The sequence below is a fragment of the Colobus angolensis genome, unplaced genomic scaffold (assembly GCF_000951035.1).
Source record: "Colobus angolensis palliatus isolate OR3802 unplaced genomic scaffold, Cang.pa_1.0 Scaffold439, whole genome shotgun sequence".
Taxonomy (NCBI): domain Eukaryota; kingdom Metazoa; phylum Chordata; class Mammalia; order Primates; family Cercopithecidae; genus Colobus; species Colobus angolensis.
The window spans coordinates 1,572,784-1,591,780 of NW_012117810.1; the positions used below are offsets into that span (position 1 = coordinate 1,572,784).

Genomic DNA, 18,997 nt, shown 5'->3' on the forward strand with positions numbered 1-18,997 from the left:
GGTGGATGGGTGGTTTGGTGGCTGGGTGGTTGGGTGGTTGAATAGTTGGATGGTTGGGTTGTTGGATGATGGGATGGCTGGGTGGCTGGGTGGTTCGGTGGCTATGTAATTGGATGGTTGGATGGCTGATGGCTGGGTTGCTTGGCGGTTGAGTGGCTATGTGGTTGGATGGTTGGATGGTTGGGTGGATGGGTGGATGGGCGGTTTTGTGGCTAGGTGGTTGGTTGAATGAGTGTAAGTCCCAATTGCTGAAGTGACAGGCCTCCTTGTCAGAAAGCTCTTTTTGCTACTTAACCTAATTATGTTACTTTGTTATCTTGCAGTTCCCTGTGTTGGGAAAACTGGTAAGTTGTGTCCATGTCTCTTCTAATTCAAAGTATGTCTATGGGCCACAACCTACTAGATGGGAACAGGACAGTGCCATGGGATGCCCCAGAAACATCTGCAGAGCAGCACCAGACTAGGCCCCTTCCTCAGGTGTCTTGGCCAGTTCCCAGGAAAAGGAGGAACCTGAAACTCCACTAGTCTAAGGCTGAGGGTAGTCCCAAGGTGACCCAAGCCTCAGCAGTGGGGCTCTAGGCCTCTATCCTATACCCTTAAAAGTGGCTATGGCCTCTGTCTTCTCTCCATGTGGTTCTGGAGCTCTTATATTCTTAACTCAACAAGACTGGGACTCCCTTCCTTCATTTTATGTTCAGAGAAGCAGGTACCTTTGTCTGCTGATCAGCCTTCCTTCCTTCCTCAGATCCCCTTCCCTCCAGCCCATTCGGTGACACTGACCTCCATGGAGCTTTCTGTCAAACAGGAAAAAATTCTGATCTATGAAATCTTGACCTCCAAGGACATACCCTGTGATTCCAGGGGGAGACAATTCAAACCAATACTTAGTGCTGTTAGAAAAAGCAGTAGTGGAAGCAAGGCTTGCCATTCAGTAATGCAGTAAGCATCATTTCTTCCAGGGTGAGGAGAGTGGGTCCTAAGGATCCAGAAGATCTAGACAAGAGCAGGATATGCTGAGGCTCCCTAACAGTTACTCTTCATTAGTCTCAAGCCATCAGGACGGCTCAGAAGGCTGTCTGGGAATGGGGGTGTCTGGCTTATCAAAGATATGATACAGCCTGGGGACAGATACAGACTGGGGACAGGCTCAGCCTGCCCTGCAGGCAATGATGCTGCTGCCCTGCAGGTGATAGTGGATTCCTGGGAGCTCTTCTGCTCACATCAGGGCACAGAATACATTTTAGGAATAGAGACAGAGAGAACAGATCCCTTCCATGAGAGTGGTGGAAGATGAAATGCCCTGCTGAGGTAGAGATGGAGGCTGGGCCTGGAGGAGCCCAATGAGGAAGGCAGGAGGGAGAGAGCTCAGGCTGTGGCACCTCCAACACTCCCCACCAACTGCTTTCTGGTGGACACAGATGCTGCTATTAACAGAAGTGAAGGCTGCAGAAAGTGTCACATTAGGTAGCCAGAGGAGGAGAAGCCAATCTAGGCTGGAGGGAATTGAATCAGGAGGAATGAGGCAAGACAATGAACAGAATGAATGCAATTAAGCCTTGTCTTGGCAAGGCAGACAGGAAAGTGCAATATAAAGGAAGACAAGGAGGGTGGGTGGGAGGAAAGCCACAGAGAAGACACAGGGAGAAGAGAGAAGGGGAGGGGAAGAGAAAGGAATAAAGAGAAAGAGGGAAGAGGAAGGAGAGAAGAAGGAAAGGAAGGAGAAGGAGTAAAGGAAGTCCAGGTCCTGCCCTTCTCTGGTCGGCATGAAGAACTGGAGACAGTGACACTGCACTGGTGCCATCCAAGGGCCTCCATCCCAAGAGGGAGGCCTTAGGCTGGGGGACAGAGAGAGAGAAGTGACCGATGGGACCTGCAACTCCAGGGCTGCCCTGTTCCTCTGTCTCACAGCCTGGCTATACCTCCAAGCCTGGCCAAACCCTGTGTTTGAAGGAGATGCCCTGACTCTGCAATGTCAGGGATGGAAGAATACACCACTGTCTCAGGTGAAGTTCTACAGAGATGGAAAATTCCTTCATTCCTCTAAGAAAAACCAGACTCTGTCCATGGGAGCAGCAACAGTGCAGAGCGGTGGCCAGTACAGCTGCACTGGGCAGGTGATGTATATTCCACAGATATTCGCACTAACTTCAGAAACTGTCATGGTTCAAGTCCAAGGTGAGTCACCAGCTTGGGAGTTTGTGGGGCAGGAAGTGCCACTCAAGGATCCCATCTCTAGAGGCCAGTAGCTCTCTGGACAGGACCCCTGTCTCTGGCTGCCCCTCATGCTGGGCCAATGAATGGGGACCCGAGGTTTCCCGAGATGTTGTCTCAATACTCCCCTGTCCCCACTGTGGGGCACATATGGAGCCAGGGGAAGGAGAGGGGAGATTCCTGGGAGGGGGCACTGGGAAGAGCCAGGCTCACCCTTCCCCTCTGTGGACTAGAGGACCTCGAAGGGCCCCTCTGCCTCTGACTTCCAAGATTCCAGAAGGGCCTGGCTGTGTGGGAGTTACTTCAGAGCCTGTGGGTAAGGACAAGAGGACAGGTCCTGGGGATGAAACTGCCTCCCATCGGTGTCCCCAGGCTGCAGCCCGGGATGAGTAGAAACTCAGGCCTCAGCCTCCTGGGGCTTCATCATCCAGGACTCCTCTCCTGAGCCCTGGGCCTGCATCTCCCCAGAGCTGTTCCCACCTCCTGTGCTGAGTGCCAGCCCCTCTCCTGAGCCCCGAGAGGGTAGCCTGGTGACCCTGAGATGTCAGACAAAGCTGCATCCCCTGAGGTCAACCTTGAGGCTCCTTTTCTCCTTCCACAAGGACAGCCACACCTTGCAGGACAGGGGCCCTCATCCAGAACTCTGCATCCCAGGAGTCAAGGAGGGAGACTCCGGACTTTACTGGTGTGAGGTGGCTCCCGAGGGTGGCCAGGTCCAGAAGCAGAGCCCCCAGCTTGGGGTCAGAGTGCAGGGTAAGTGTGTGAGAGACTGGAGACGCCCCCAGGGGCCTGGGCATCAGGCAATGGGATCCCCTGGGGGGAAAGGAGTTGGGGAAAGGTCCCCAGGAGAGAAGGGAGCCAGGGTCCTGGGTGATCAGGCTGAGCCTCCCACCCGATGTGTGTCCCAGCTCCTGTGTCCTGTCCTGTGCTCACTCTGCACCACGGACCCACTAACCCCGCTGTGGGGGACATGGTGCAGCTCCTCTGTAAGGCCCAGAGGGGCTCCCCTCCAGTCCTGTACTTGTTCTACCTTGATGAGAAGATTGTGGGGAACCACTCAGCTCCCTGTGGTGGAAACGCCTCCCTCCTCTTCCCAGTGAAGTCAGAGCAGGATGCTGGGAACTACTCCTGCGAGGCTGAGAACGGTGTCTCCAGAGAGAGGAGTGAGCCCAAGAAGCTCTCTCTGAAGGGTGCGTTTTGTCCTCCAACAAAGCTTTGAGCCCCAGCAAGCTGGCGGGGGTCAGATCTCACCCTCTATGTACCTCTCACCACGCCTGGCACAGTGCTGGACCCGCGGCAGCCACTGCATGACCGAGCATGGACCTTAATTGGTCCATCTGTCCACTGAGCCTGGCAGAGAAATATTGAAGTCCATGGAGTGGGGAGCATCGTGGGGGGAGCAGTCACCTGGTCACTCATGGTGTCACCATCATTGTTGCTGCCATCCCCTTAGCCATCCTTCATGCCCATCTACGAGGCTCCCCCAGGCTAGATGCTTCCTCTAATACCAGTCATTCTGCCTCTTCCATGCCAGGCTGAAATGCATTTCTGAATTTTATCCTTAGTGCTCATGGCCAGCTTCTTCTCCCCATTCCCAGGTTCTCAAGTCTTGTCCATTCCTACCAGCAGCAACTGGCTGGCTCCTTGGCTGCCTGTGAGCCTGCTTGGCATGATAGTCTTTGCTGCTGCACTTCTGGTTTATTTGAGACCCTGGAGAAAAGCTGGTCAGTAACTCTTCTTGGCTTTCTTAGCTGCTGAATCCCTGTGGCAGGCCCTGCCCAGGCTTTGGAAAGCCAGAATCTGACAGGGCCAGCCACTCTCTTCTCCTGGGTGTGGGGTGGGAGGGGGGACTTCTCTTCCTGTGTCACACAAAGGGGCACATGGAAGGACAGTTAATGCTTCCAAGACATATACACACATGCACTCGCTCACATGCTCACAGTCATTCAGAGATGCACACAAACACACAACTGCACACTCAGGCATGAATAGAACATAAACCAAGGAAGTATTACAAGTCAAACATGATGTATATCAGTATCCTTTACATTTGAAAGACAATCTGTGGCTAGGAATATGACAAAAAAAAAAAAAAGTCCTCCTCCTTTCTCTCTCATTGAGCTCTGCTAAGCAGAACTCTGATCTGCTTAGACTGGCACATAGTGGGTGCTCAGTAAATTCTCATTCTAATCTAAGCAGATCGCCCCAGCAGTTTCCCAGGCTGCCCTTTCTCCTCTGTGCATTCTCTAATGCTTCTAATCAAAGTCACTGAAAATAAAAAGGTAGGTTAAAATTCTGATGTAGAGGAAAACAGTCAGATAAATGACATTTCAGGTTATCTATTTATTTTGATATTCCAGATTTTCTTCTTCTTCCTGTCTCAGTGGTGATCATAAGAATGAATGTTGGCTTTCAAAGCAATTAGTTTGGGTGGCCACACGTTTATTCCAACTCTAACCTTTGCTCGACTCAGGCCACATGTAAGGAATGGCTACCAGTGCCAAAGCTATCTGGTGTTGGTTCATTCCTAGGGCTTCAAATCTGCCTACAGAGGTTCAACTCAACCCCACTTCCTCCTCTGCAGGGGCAATGTTTTTACTTTCTGCTTGTCTGGGACAAAAGTGATTGCTCTCATAGACCTCCAAAGACAAATGTACTTATTTAAGTTTGCAGCTCCCTCTGTTGAGAAATTTGGGACGAGTTTTCCAGGAGCTAGGCCATCCTGCTAATTAAGGAAGACCACCCAGTCATACATTCAAAGCATTCCTTCCTGCATCCACCAGGGTACCTGAAAGGATCTCTCCCCAGCCCTAGTCCCAATACCCTGCCTCACCAAGCACCTAGTTAGGGCTTGGACCAGACTTCAGCTTCCTCTCCCCTTTTGAATTTGTAGTCTTTGTCCATACAACTTCCTATCTCCACCCTTCTCACTAGTCTTGAGTCTGGATTCAATACAGGCTAGACTTGCTTTAAGTATCCCTTCTTAGTGGAGGAAAAGGAGAGGAGACCCACACCTATTGGGGAGACAGCTGAAGTAGGGAACCACAAACCAAAGATCTGTGAGTTCTACTGTCATTGTGTCTAATGAAGTCTCCTCCAAATGGCCTAGCCTGGCCTCAGTAATACAGGTGTTTCTGTTTCTGTCCACTCACCTCTGAGTCAAAGCATTAAAGGCAGAGTAATGGCAGAGTAATGTAGCACAACTGCCTCCCTCCTCAGCCCCAAACAAGATGGTGAAACAGTGGCCACTATTGAAAGATCCTCAAGAAGAAGATGCCTTTCACAGAGAACAAAAGAGCATCCTCTTGATGTAGAGGTTATAGACCATCACCACCACACCCACTGCCAACCCTGGAGCAGGTAGGCTTCATTTTACTAAGGATCCTATCTCTCATGCAAACAGGACTGCTGGTGGTGATCTTAATATCTCAGAATCTAGACGCACAAAATATTCTTTAGAATATTGCTCAGAAAGTCACTTTCAGGACCAATTCCATAGCTACGCAAGAAAAACAGCCAGATCAATAGCCTTATTCTCCAAATCCAGCTCTGGGAGACTCACAACCATTTCCAAATATCATAGCTGTTCTTTAACAAAGAGAAATATGCCACCACCAAACACAGTCAACAGATGTAATGTCCAAAGTCAATTTTTAGAACATTTGACCAATGATGGTGTTACTGGAACAAGGATATGGTGATGCAAGGGGTCCACTTCGAAGTAGCACTCACCTGCATGTACAGGTTCTGCTGCGCTTGTTTAAAAGCATTCATTTTACTCCCTGTTGTCACACATCCCATAAAAGAAAGTTCTATCAAACTCATGGAACTCTTCATTGAATGGAGACTCGGAAACTGAGGCTCATTTCTTAGCCCTGACAAATGAGCACTGGAGAATGCTTAATCACTGGGGATCTGTCTAAGTCTCCATAAATCCCCTCTTGATTTTACAGGAGAAGCCATTTCCACATATCCTACCCGCTGATTCTGATGCTTTCTAGCTGTTAGTGTAATGAGTATTTCTTGGGCGCCAGGCATGACCCAAGTGTTCTAAAATCTACATGTGACCCAATTCCTATCCCAAGAGTTACCTTTAAAGATCTGGAAGCACCTGCTGTTCCAGAGGCAGTGTGCTAGTGGAGAAAAGGCATGCAAACCTGGATTAAGATTCTGTCTCCACCACTTACTGTGACCTTATAGAAGTCACCTCTCCCAGCCCCAGTCACCTCATCTATGAAATGGAGATAAAAATATCAACCTTTGCAAGATGGTTGTGAAAAATATTAGATACCAAAGAATTAGGAAGAGAGATGTTTTTGAAATCCAACTATGTGCTGGTCACTGGTTAGGTGCTTTACTAGGAAGATTATATTTTATTTGGATTGCCTGGCCCTGTGTCTGGCATATAGTGTATGGTCAAAGTTATTAGCTTTTCTTCCTTCTGAAAAGCAGCTTGACTGGTAAGCCTAAGCCCCCTCCTAGGAGGAGAGCAAAAATGTGATCCATTCTTGCTCACCTTACTTTCTCCTAGTTTGTGATTCCCATGGAGCCATCTAGGGTATTTTTTCAAAGGAAGCATCCCATAAAAATCAACCATGTCCAGACCTGTGAATTAGCCCTCCTAATCAAACTGGCCTCAAACCTCTGCTGGAGGCCTCCCTGTCATTCTTGTTCACAGTTTTCCTGTCCCCTGTCCCACCTGCCCTCTAAGGGACACCCAGTGAATCATGCCTTTGTATCTCCTAGGGCCCCTTCCATCCCAGATACCACCCCCAGCTCCAGGTGGAGAGCAGTGCCCACTATATGCCAATGGTAAGGACTTCCAGCAGGACGGTGGTCTGCCCATGTGGGCCAAGAAGAGCTTCTTAAGGGAAGTAAGAAGGGAGCTTTCCTGAGCCCTGTGTCTCAGGAATTGGAGGCATCTGGGGAAGGAAAACAAACAGCTTCTAGAAAGGGCATGAGAAGGGAGTGCTGTGGAGTTGGTGGTGGGAGAGGGAGGTGGGAAGGGAGCCAGGGCTGCAGGAGACGGGGCAGGGAAGGTTTGGACCAAGGGTTGGCAAACCTATGGCAAAAACCCAGCACACTGCCTGTTTTTGTAGATAAAGTTTTACTGTAACACAGACATGCTCATTTGTTTATTTTGTTTGAGAGCTTTCAGATTACAGAGTTGAATAGTTGTGACAGAGATTGTACAGGTCACAAAGCCAAAAATATGTACTACCTTTTTTGCAGAAAAAGTTTGTCAACCTCTGGTTTAAACAGTGTCAGGGTTAGGGAAGCTGCAAAAAAAAAAAAAAAGTGCTAAGGGGGCCTGACTCCTCTTGCCATGATGGCTATCCCCACATTAGTGACCAACCCGCATTGCCGCTTATCACCATAACAGAGCCCCTGATGGGCTTCTCTCCATGTCTTCAGGACACTTATGGCATGAGGTGGGAGAGTCAGGTGGATCCTATTTAAGCCTCATTCCTTCTTTCAGTGCATCACCAGAAAGAGAAAGATGAAGGTGTTGTCTACTCTGTGGTGCATAGAACCTCAAAGAGGAGTGAGGGTGAGTGATCTCAGACCAAACTTGGTACTTTTGCGAACAGAAGTTTTGGACCTACAATGAAAGTATCACTACCACTGTCATTACCCCTTTTATCATTACTGTGACCACCACCACTATCACCAAGACCATCGTATTTATCTCCATTATTGTCACCACCATCTCCTCTTTCACTACCACCTTCACCTTCACACCATCATCAGTGCTACCATGACCACCACCACCTATCTCCTCCACTACCACGCTCACCACAGACACCACCATGACCACTACATTCACCATTCTCAACACCATCTCCTCCACCACTGTTACCATGATAACTGCAGGGAGTTTTTTGCCCTTTCCTGAGCAATGTGAAGGACAAAGAAAAGAGAGAAAAAATGATGTAATCTTCCTTTGCTCCAGAGTCTAAGTCTAAGCAGGACAGCCCTCACTATAAGATGGAGTCAAGAAGACCATGAGCTCCAGCCACAGCTATCAGAGTCAGGTGGCAGAGGTGGGGGAAAGGCTGGTCCTTTAACAGAGAAATAGGTCACGTGGCATCATGGGAAGAGTTTGGGTTTCTGAGTCTCAGAACTGAGTTTGAAACCTGACTCTATGTACTTACTTACTGTGGACTTGGCAAGTCAAGTGTCCTCTCTGAGCCTAATCTATAAAGGGGAGACAATGCCTGCTTCACAGGATTACTATAAGTTGTTAGGAATGGAACCTAGGTTCTAGAAACAAGCCTTAAAAATTGTCTACATGTAATAGATGTTCAAAACAGGGAGTTTTGTTGTTGCTGTCGTTTTAATGTCTTACCTGCTCTGCTAGTTCAATTCCTAGTCTGCAAAAATGGGTTTGAATTGGCATAGGGTTTCTGCTCCTTCCCATAAATGGCAGTAGGGGAAATGAACAATCAAAGAGTCTCTTAACTGAAGGGCAGTTCCCCCAGGACCTGAGGTCACACAGCTGGTGTGTAGTCCAGCTGGAACTAGAACCCAGGTCTCCCCATTCCAGATTGAGGAGGAGTGAAAGGAATTTCCCCCCGCTGGCTTCCCTGGCTCTCTAGAGGAAGACAACCGGCCAGGAGGGGTGGGAAGGAGATGTACTTGCTGTGAAGCACAGAGACCTGACCTGAACTCACTCTTTCCCCACAGCCAGGCCTGCTGAGTTCGCCGCGGAGAGAAAGGTGAGCTGGGATCCCTGCTCCTTTCTCACCCTCTGTCTTACATCTGCTTCCTCATCCTAAGCCAACTCTTCCACAGGACAGTTCTATCATCTATGCAGAGGTGAGATGCCTGCAGCCCAGTGAGGTTTCATCCAAGGAGGTGAATATAAGAAGCACCCTCCAAGAATCCCTTGGCGACTGTGAGGAAGTTCTCTGCTAGTGACGGTGTTCTCCTATCAACACACGCCCACCCCCAGTCTCCAGTGCTCCTCAGGGGGACAGCGGGCTCCTCGACTCTTTCTGGGGCTCCTTCAGTTCCCAAACCCAGCATCACGGAGCCCCGGAGCCCTTGTCCTGGTCAGGAGCACCTGAACCCTGGGTTCTCCTCTTAGCAGAAGACCAACCAATGGAATGGGAGGGGAGATAGCCTACCAACACACACACTTAGGGTCAGTCAGTGACACTGGACACAGAAGCCACAGAAAGCATGTTACTTCCCCCCGATATATATATATATCTCGTCCTTCAGGAAGCATCCAGAAGGAGGCCTTGTTATCATAGGAGATGACAGCTCCATGTGTGTTGTTGTCCCCAAAGACCTTCCAGTGGGACAAGATGATGTGGTGGAAGACAGTAATATTGATGATCCGGACCCTGTGTAGACCTAGGTTAATGTGTGTGTTTATTTATGTCTTAGTTTTTAACAAAAAAAGTTTAAAAATTAAAAAAAAATTTAAATAGAAAAAAATATATATATATGTATATATATGAAATAGTTACATGCCACATAACAGCATTTCAGTCAGTGATAGACTGCATACACAACAGCGGTCCCAGAAGATTAGAATGGAGTTGAAAATTTCCTACTGCCTAGTGATATCATAGCTGCCTTAACATCATAATACAATGCATTTCTCACACATTTGTGGTGATGCTGGTACAAACAAGCTACAGCACTGCTAGTTATATAGAAATATAGCACATACAATTATGTACGGTACACTATACTTGATAATGATAACAAACAACTATGTTACTGGTTTATGTATTTACTATAACTTTTTTTTTTTGAGATGGAGTCTTGCTTTGTCACCCAGTCTGGTGCACAATAATACGATCTTGGCTCACTGTAATCTCTGCCTCCTGGGTTCAAGCAATTCTCTTGCTTCAGCGTCCTGAGTAGCTGGGACTACAGGTGTGCACCACCACACCCAGCTAACTTTTTTATTTATTAGTAGAGATGGGGTTTCACCATGTTGGCCAGGCTGGTCTCGAACTCCTGACCTCAAGTCATCCACCCGCCTCGGCTCCCAAAGTGCTGGGATTACAGGTGTGAGCCACTGCGCCCGGCCCTGTATTTACTATAACTTTTTAGCGTTATTTTGGATTATATTCCTTCTACTTATTTTTTTTTAAGGTAACTATAAAACAGCCTCAAGCAGGTCCTTCAGGAAGTATCCAGAAGGAGGCCTTGTTATCATAGGAGATGACAGCTCCATGTGTGTTGTTGTCCCCAAAGACCTTCCAGTGGGACAAGATGATGTGGTGGAAGACAGTAATATTGATGATCCGGACCCTGTGTAGACCTAGGCTAATGTGTGTGTTTATTTATGTCTTAGTTTTTAACAAAAAAAAGTTTAAAATTAAAAAAAAAGTTTAAATAAAAAAAGCTTATATAAAAATATTTTGTATAATTGTGCAATGTGCTTGCTTTAAGCTAAGGTTTATTACAAAAGTCAAAAAGTTTTAAAAACCTAAAAAGTGTATAAAGTAAAAATGTTACACTGAGCTAAGGTTCATTTATCATTGAAAAAAAAAAATTTTTTTTTTTTTTTAAGACAGTCTCACTCTGTCACCCAGACTGGAGTACAATGGTGCCATCTCAGGTCACTGCAACCTTCGCCTCCTGGGTTCAAGCGATTCTCCTGCCACAGCCTCCCGAGTAGCTGGGATTACAGGCATGCACCACCACACCCTCCTAATTTTTGTATTTTTGGTAGATACAGGGTTTCGCCATGTTGGCCAGGCTGGTCTCGAACACCTGACCTCAAGTGATCCACCCGCCTCAGCCTCCCAAAGTACTAGGATTACAGCCATGAGCCCCTGCGCCCGACCTGAAGAAAATACTTTCATGAATTTAGTGTAGTCTAAGCATACAGTGTTGATAAAGCCTGCAGTAGTGTACAGTAATGTCCTAGGCCTTCACATTCACTCACCACTCACTCACTGACTCACCCAGAGCAACCCCAGCCCTGCAAGCTCCATTCACAGTAAATGTCCTATACAGGTATATTTTTTTTCATCTTTAATATTGTATTTTTACTGTACCTTTTCTGCGTTTAGATATGTTAACTACGAAAATACCGTTGTATCATAGCTGCCTACTATATTCAGGTTTGTAGCCTAGGAGCAATAGGCTATACCAAAAAAAGAAAATGAAAAAGAAAAGAAAAGAACAGGCTATACCATATAACCTAGGTGTGTAATAGGCTATACCATCCGGCTTCGTGTAAGTACACACTATGATGTTTGTACAGTGATGAAATTTCCTGACAACGCATTTCTCAGAATGCATCCCTGTCATTAAGTGACTCATGCGCGACTTGGTACGTGTGTGTGCACGTGTGCTTCTATGATGGTCCTCAGTCCCTTTGAATATGCTTACCTTGACCCTGAAAAGAAAGAGCATCTGCTGCCCTTTCAGAGCACTTGGCAAGTCAGAAATGCTTCTAGATGTATTTGCATGCACTTATTTTAAAAAGAAAAAAAAAAGCCAAATACACTTTCTCACATTGTAAGTTTGCCTTACTGTCTGTATTTCTCTTTGCTGGCCCTTTTCTCAGTCCAAATGCCAATTGGTGGAGAGGGAAAAGAAATGAATGAAAGGGGCACTGTTGTCGAGTGGTTATGCCAGCAGGAAATATCACCAGGTTTACCCTGAAGCATTGTTCTCTCAGAGGAATAGGAAAACATTTCGAATCTCTCTCTATTTTGTTCTTAAAGGTCAGTTCTTGGGATATTGACGACTACTGTCTGAGAGATGCTGCGGGGAGATTTTCAGGATTGTGTGGTCTTTGAGGCGGGTGTTTTTTTAAGACAACATTGACCACTGTTCAGTGTCCACGTGATCATTGTAAGGTTGCAATGCCACATGATAGTTGGTTACATAAGACACAATTCCAGTGACTGAAGGTGGTTATACTGTATGGTGGTGTGTTCAAGATGGCACTGGCATCTTTGAGTGGGGCCTGGCTGTGCAGCACCGTTTGATTTTTTTAAACACCCTAGAGATCTGGTGGTTGTTGCTATTGTCCTTTCCTGTGAAAGTCACAACAGAAGTTACAGTCCAGGTGAACCTGGAGTTTACAGAGTTGGTTTTATTTCTGTTTTATGTTTTGCTTTGTTTTTTAAATTTACCTATAGCTGTTGATACTATTGCCTGCATGCTATTTCTAGTGAGTGCTAAATACAGTGTGGTCCAATGACAATAACAGCCCATGGTACTGCCAGGACTGTCCATGGGCTTATCAGTGAAAGCCCCCATGTGGGTGGAAGAAACCTGTCATTTCCTTCTTACATGTGTTTGAAATACTAAACGAATAATTTGCTCTTCTTAGGAAAAAAATGACACGACAGTAAAAATTTTTTTAATTAAGGTTTTTATATAATGGATATGCCCCACCTCTCAAACTAAAAAAAGAAAAGAAAGAGCATCACTCCACACCCCAGAGGGCTAAGCCCAGGGCAGCTCTGAATGCATTTCCAGCTTCCAAGCTGCTGCTGAGCCCATGAGTGACCGCAGGGCTGAGGAGCCTCTCAGAGGTTCAGCAAGACCAAGGTCAGCCAGAAAAGCGCCTGGCCCAGACAATGTCATAGAATCCTGACACCACAGCCAGAGCCTCACTGGCACTAAGAGCTCTGCCTTTCCACACAGCCCCATTCCTGTTCAAATTCCTTCCAGTTTACCAAAGACAGAACTGAGGCTTGCCCAAAGCCCTGGTGTGTGGAGTACATCAGAAAACTCAGTTACCCCTTACTTGTTTAAAAAGGTATACGGTTGTAGCATCTAGTTTTTTGTTAATAGAGGTCTATCAATTAGTTTCATATTGTTCATCAATATCAACGATTTGCAATACCTGATAGTTTGATTTGGTTTGTTCAAGGAGTCCTTACTCCTTGATGACTGAGGGTGGTCAATAAAGGATTGGTTGTACTTGTTCCTATGAGACCCTGGCTCCAGCTTCATAGGCCCCTGCTCTGGAAGCAGAGAAAGTAAGGTTCAGCTTACAGATGTTGGACTGCATCAGACCCCACCCAGCTGGCTGATGAAGGAGATGTTAGTGTGATCAGGGATCTCCTGGCACCGTGCAAGCTGCAGGCATCTAGCATCTCCCCTGGACCAGCTGTGTTGACATCACCTTGGAGCTCGTTAGAAATGCAGACGCCCAAACTCAACTCCGACCTGCTGAATCAGAACCTGCATCTCAATAACATCTCCAGGCAATGTATATACCCATTAAAGTTTAAAGTTTAAAAAGCACTGGTCTACCTACAAGATATAAACTTCATCAGAGTACATTCAACCCCTCCCCATCCTCATCTTTCTCTTCCTCATCATCCTCCTCTTCCTCTGTCTCACAGATGTCCAGTCCATGTCCAGAATACCCCAGGGCCCCTCCCATTTGTCAATAATCAGAGACCCACCTGGGAGGACTGAGAAGCACAAGCCAGGTAATCTAGAAGCTCAAGGTTCTCACTGGTCAGTCAGGGTGTACCAGCAGAAGCCAAGGCCTTGCCACTTCCTCTATAAAATAATGCCCCCTTGTAAAAAGTGAAAACATAGACAAGACAGCTCATGAAGGAAAACTGATGATGGAGACTTGGGAGGAACCAGCCCTTCCAGATGTCCCCATAGTCCACCTCCTTCTTGAGTTTTCCTCTCTCTCTACCTTCCCTGCCCCACACCAGTAATACTCAATGTGTGGTCCACAGCCTCGTGCCAGTCTGTGAATTGATTTTTACTAGTCCATGACAAGTTAAGCAGAAAAATTGAAGCAAGAATTTAGGAGCTTTTAGAGCAACCTGACAAAGTAATTTTATGTTTGTTTAATACAATCATAAAAATCAGGGCTTGTATTTTGTATGTCTTCTTAATTTCACTTTTCTAGTAGTTTTATTCTATTGTCTCTACAAAAATATAGGCCTGCAATGAATTGGAAATAAAAAAGAAAAACAGGTCTTTCAAGACAGATAGGTGAGAAGTCCTATCCTACACACAGACACACAGACACACACACACACACACACACACACACACACACATGCTATTGGCCTGGCCTCTCAGGCACTTTGCTGTCTGCCTAGAATACCTCTTCTCTCCACCCAGCTCTATTTGCATGGCTGAAAACATCCTTTTCCCTTTGTTTAGAAAAGAATGAGCCAGGATTTTTCCAAATGAACAATTACTAAGAAAATTGAAGAAAAATAAAATCTCAAAAAATAACATAAAGTAGAGATTTCAAAGGAGGCCCTGCCCTCCAGCCCAGATTCACTGGTTTCCCCTGATGTCAGCCCATGGAGTCCCAAAGCCCCATTTCCAGTCCTCAGTTGTCACAGCAGGAACCTGCTTCTGCTCTGCAGGACACTGGTGAGCTGGGCCATCTCCAAGAAAGAATGGGGACATCCACCGTTCTCTAGAGACAGACCCTGCAGACACTGAGGAGGGGTGCCCTGGGGAGACCAGAGAGCTGCTTCCCTACTTCCCCTTTTCCATGGCCCTCCTGGCCTGCCACAGCTCCACTGGCCATGCTAGCCACAGGACTCCCCGCCAGTAGCCTCCTCACAGTCCCAAGGGTCTGCCCTGTGAAACATTGCTTCTCGCTTCAAGTCAAAGCTAAATGCAAACACTTATTCAGCCAGAGTGACTTGTCTGTGCCTCCTCTTAGGGACCTGGGTTCTGTGGGGTCACATTACCTACAGGGTAAAAAGAGAGAAAAGAACTCTAGCTGGGTTGAGGGTGGAGAGGCAATCTGGAGCTACTCCTTAAGTGAGAGAGCAGGAAAAAAACCTCCATCTGGGAGCCTTGTGGCTGCCCTCTGGTGGCGCTCTCAGGTATTTGAGGTCTTGGCGCTGGCTTATACTGATCTGACCCACTCACTGGACGGCTTCGGTGTAAGATGTGATTAGACACCGGTGCTTGTTTTGTATGTGAATACACAATCTAGATACAAGCAATAGCAATGAAACGTGGCCCTTCTCTAAACCTGGAAGATTGAACACATTGGGATTTCTTTCAGTTCCAGATTTGTTCTCTTAGATTTGGCTAAGAAGTAAGGCTTTATTTAAATAAGCATCCACCAAATAGCTCTGTGTCCTTCATCTTCATGTCGACTGTGATAACAGTGACTACTGACAGGGTGTACAAGATGAGAAAGACCCAGGCTTTTCCCTCCAGTACTGGGATCTTTTGTGTCCAGCCACCTGTTCACATCTCCCTCTGCACTGCTGAAGAGGCTACAGTTGGCAGGACCTGCAGCCGACAGCACGTCTGCTCCTTCAGCATTCATCACTTGCTGTGCCTTTGCTCAGAGGGGCCCTTTTCTCAGGTTCTTTGGAATAAGAACCCATGTTGGACTTGTTCTGGAATTCTTTCCCACATAGGACACAGATTCTTATTGTGACTGATCCTCTCAGGAGTATTATGATTACTGGGACCATCAGCTTGAGTTCTTGACCCCATGAGGCTCACACATGCTCGATGCTCTTTAGTGTTGGTTGGATGCATTAGTGTGCACAAGATGGGAACCAGGTGTTCGATGAGTGAGTGAATGCCTGCATGAGCTTCCAGTTTCCCCCTCTCTACCTCAAGAGAGCGCAGCATGGTTTTGTTTCTGTTTTATGCAGGCTTCTTCAAATCTCTGGGAAGGTGTATCTTTGCCTCAAAATCAGACAGACCTAAGCCAGAGATCCCTTCCATCCAGACTCCTGCAAGCTGTTCCATCCCACTCACTTTCTCCTCTCTCCTCTCTCCTCACTTTCTCCCTCTCCAGCTGTGTGCACCATGCCTCTAGTTCATCTAAGACTCCACTCCCTCTACTTCTCCCCCAGCAGGGCCAGGATCAGGGTGAGACAAGAGAGGCACCTCAGGCACAAAAGTTAAGGAGGCGCTTAGGCTCAAAGCGGTGCCAGCGCCATCTCATGAGAAGTAAGGCCATTTGGCATCCATTTCCCATCTCCAGTGGCTCAGCAACAGTGGGCGTTTCTAAGGAGTGACAGAGACAGGCTCCTTCCAGTGTCTTCTCCCTCTAGACCAGACTTCCTGCCATGTCATGGCACTGCTGCCTAAGCTGGCTAGCCAGGGAGGGGTGCACACGGGCTCCGCTGCCCCAGGCAGCCTCTTGGTCTGTGGCTCCTCGTAGCATGGTGCCTGCTGACAGATTAAATGAAAGCAGACACAAAGACAGGGCTTAGGTGGGGTCCTACCTTCCCCTTTCAGTCCCCATCCCACACCACCCCCTCAAAGCAGTGCCCAGAGGCCTCCCCACTCCCTAGTAACACCCTTCCTCTTTGGCTCCCGAAAAGCCTGCTAAATGCCTGCTCCTTCCAGCTGCTTTGCCTCTGCCTCCTTTCCTGCCTGGCTCCCCTTCTCTCTCAGCTCCTCAGGCACCCCACCTTTCTTTCCCTTCTCCATCTTTCCTCCTGGGAGAAGTGTGGCCCCATTCTGCCTGCAGGCACAAAGCTTCACCCAAATTCTACACCACCCTGGAACTCCACATCAAGCGGTTCGGGGTTAATGGTCGAGTTCAGGCAGCTTATGTGACCTTGGTCAACACCTGCTCCCTCACCCCCAGCCCAAAGTGAAGGTGGGCTAATGGTGGGTGCAGGCTGTTCCACATGGCAGATGGAGCTACTATGCCTGCCTCGGCGACCAACACCAACGCAGCAGATGCAGCTGAGAAAGGCCCCAGGGAATGGAGTCGCAGCACTGGCTGCCAGCTGCTCTCTTAATTAAGGAATGTGGGGAGTGGCCCCTTTGAACTCACCAGCTAATTTACTCCTGTGCACTCCCCTCTGTGGCTGGGTAATTAATATGGTGTGAACCAGTGATTAGCAAGTAGAGAGAACCTGCCTGCTGCAGACTTAACCCTTCCCTGCTTCTGGAAAGAATCACCGCCTTCTTAGTTCATCTTTCTCCAGTGGTCACATGGGCAGTGAGTTTTTCCCTTTGGGGAGGTGGAATATTTTTCAGTCTTCACTCCACCTCCTCCTACCCCCTTTCTCAGCTTCCGCAAAACTCCCCTCAAGAAAAAGGGCTTCAGGTGGGGGAAGGACTGCAATTCACTCCTTGCTTGGATGGACAACTATGGGTGACCAACTCTGCTTAGTGGCAATGTAACTGCCCACTGCCTTCTCCAAAGGAATTCAGGATCTGGCTCCACGTTGACCCCATACCTGCATCCCACAGTCCTCCCAGTCCTAGGCTTTGACATTTTAGAATCATTCAATCCAATCCAACAGATGCATGGAGGGCTTTGCTTCATCGAAAGCCTGTCCTTGGCAATATACAGGGTGCAGAAATGAAGGAGATCCCTCCCCTCATGGAGCTCCCAGTCTGCGAGCAGAGAGTCAGAACGGGGGACTGCCCAGCCTGAAACATGCCTTTATCTGATTTACCCAGGTTTCCCTGCTTCCCTCTCCCTGGCCATTTAGTAGCAACAGTTAGTATTTGAGTGCTAACTGCACCCGACCCCAATTTAAACCTTCACATGTGTTCATTGGCAATACTAAGAGGTAGGTATTGTCAGTGATTCCCATTTCACAGGTGAAGATACTGAAACACAGGGAAGTTACTTAGCTCAAGGTTTCACAGCCAAGATTTGAACTCAAAAAGTCTGATTCATGCTTGAGTTCTGAACTCCTGCCCTCATCTGATTGTATTCTTAAGTCTCACCTCAAATACCACCCACTCCACAGAGCCCTCCCCAGCCCCCCACCTGCCCTGGCAGGGTCAAATCTGTCCTCTGGCTCTCACAGCCTCCAGGGCGTACATCTGACGTTGCTCTTGCTACACTGGTTATAATTATTGGCTCATATATCCCATCTTCTGTGAACTCCTTAAGGTCAGGGGCTAAGCTTTCATCTCTGTGTCCCTAGGTCCTGGCACCTAAGTAGATGCTCAATAAATGCCTGATGAATGAATGATGGAATTGGCAATGGAGTCATAAATGAGTTCCCTCCCTTGCCCTCTCCACCCCCACGCCAGGCAGCTTCCCAGTTCTGCCCTTTTCTCGGTACTCCAGACATTTCCTTCATATGCAGGCCCTTCTCCTTCTCACAGGAGAAAAGGGCAGACAATAGCTGCTGTTCAGGTTCCCCTGCCCCTTTATTCTCTCCCAACCTGCCCTGCTGCTGTCTTCCCACTCCCACTTAAAACATGCAACAGCCCCTCCCTTCAAGCAGCGCTTCCGGAGCATTCCCCCAGTCCACCAGCCACAGACTCACCCTGAGTGGGGTGCTTGTTACAACTACAGATTTCTGGGCCCTAGCTCAGCCTGATGGCACCTCTGAGAATCCAAGTGCTGAACACGGTTGAGAGCCACTTGTCTCCAGAATAACTTAACCCAGTTTTCAAGGCCTCCACAATCTGCCCCCAACCTCCTTTTCCATTCTTCCCACCCAGCCCTGAAGGATTCCTGTCTGCTGTCACTTGTCCTCTGTGGAGCCTACTTGGTATTTTCCTACGGCCACATCCCTGCACGCTGTGCTCTCCCCTCCTACCCAGAGCCCACCCCCAACCTCTGGCTCTCTCCTTTCCTCATCCTATCTAAACCATGCCCATCTTCAAGGCACAGCTCAAATTCCACCTTCTCGAGAAGCGTCCCCTGCCCAGATCCATGAAGCCCTCTTTCCCACCCACTTCTGAGGGCTGACTACCTGTTTGCACAAAGTGGTGTCTGTCTGCAGATAAGCCTTCCCTTTCCCTGGTGTACCTATCTCTACATTTTGGTTGTGAGTACCTGGAGGGCAAAAACCTTATCCCAAAATCCTCCTACTCACCACCACCCCCACCCCCACCCCGCCCCATCCTA

The 18,997-nt window shown here is 47.9% G+C and overlaps 1 protein-coding gene across 2 annotated transcripts in view; it reads left to right on the forward strand.

The window, feature by feature from the left end:
• FCRL6 (Fc receptor-like 6) overlaps nucleotides 1–9,129 on the forward strand; it is a 15,615-nt gene extending 6,486 nt beyond the window's left edge. Inside the window, exons 3-11 of one of the 2 annotated variants that reach the window (XM_011957192.1) lie at nucleotides 324–344; nucleotides 1,909–2,175; nucleotides 2,680–2,964; nucleotides 3,120–3,401; nucleotides 3,810–3,935; nucleotides 6,958–7,023; nucleotides 7,691–7,762; nucleotides 8,899–8,930; nucleotides 9,012–9,053. In XM_011957192.1, coding sequence (XP_011812582.1) covers nucleotides 324–344; nucleotides 1,909–2,175; nucleotides 2,680–2,964; nucleotides 3,120–3,401; nucleotides 3,810–3,935; nucleotides 6,958–7,023; nucleotides 7,691–7,762; nucleotides 8,899–8,930; nucleotides 9,012–9,053 — 1,193 coding nt within the window. Of the gene's footprint in view, nucleotides 1–323; nucleotides 345–1,908; nucleotides 2,176–2,679; nucleotides 2,965–3,119; nucleotides 3,402–3,809; nucleotides 3,936–6,957; nucleotides 7,024–7,690; nucleotides 7,763–8,898; nucleotides 8,931–9,006 lie in introns of both variants that reach the window. The other variant, XM_011957191.1, reaches the window with a different exon arrangement.
• Nucleotides 9,130–18,997: the final 9,868 nt, after the last annotated feature.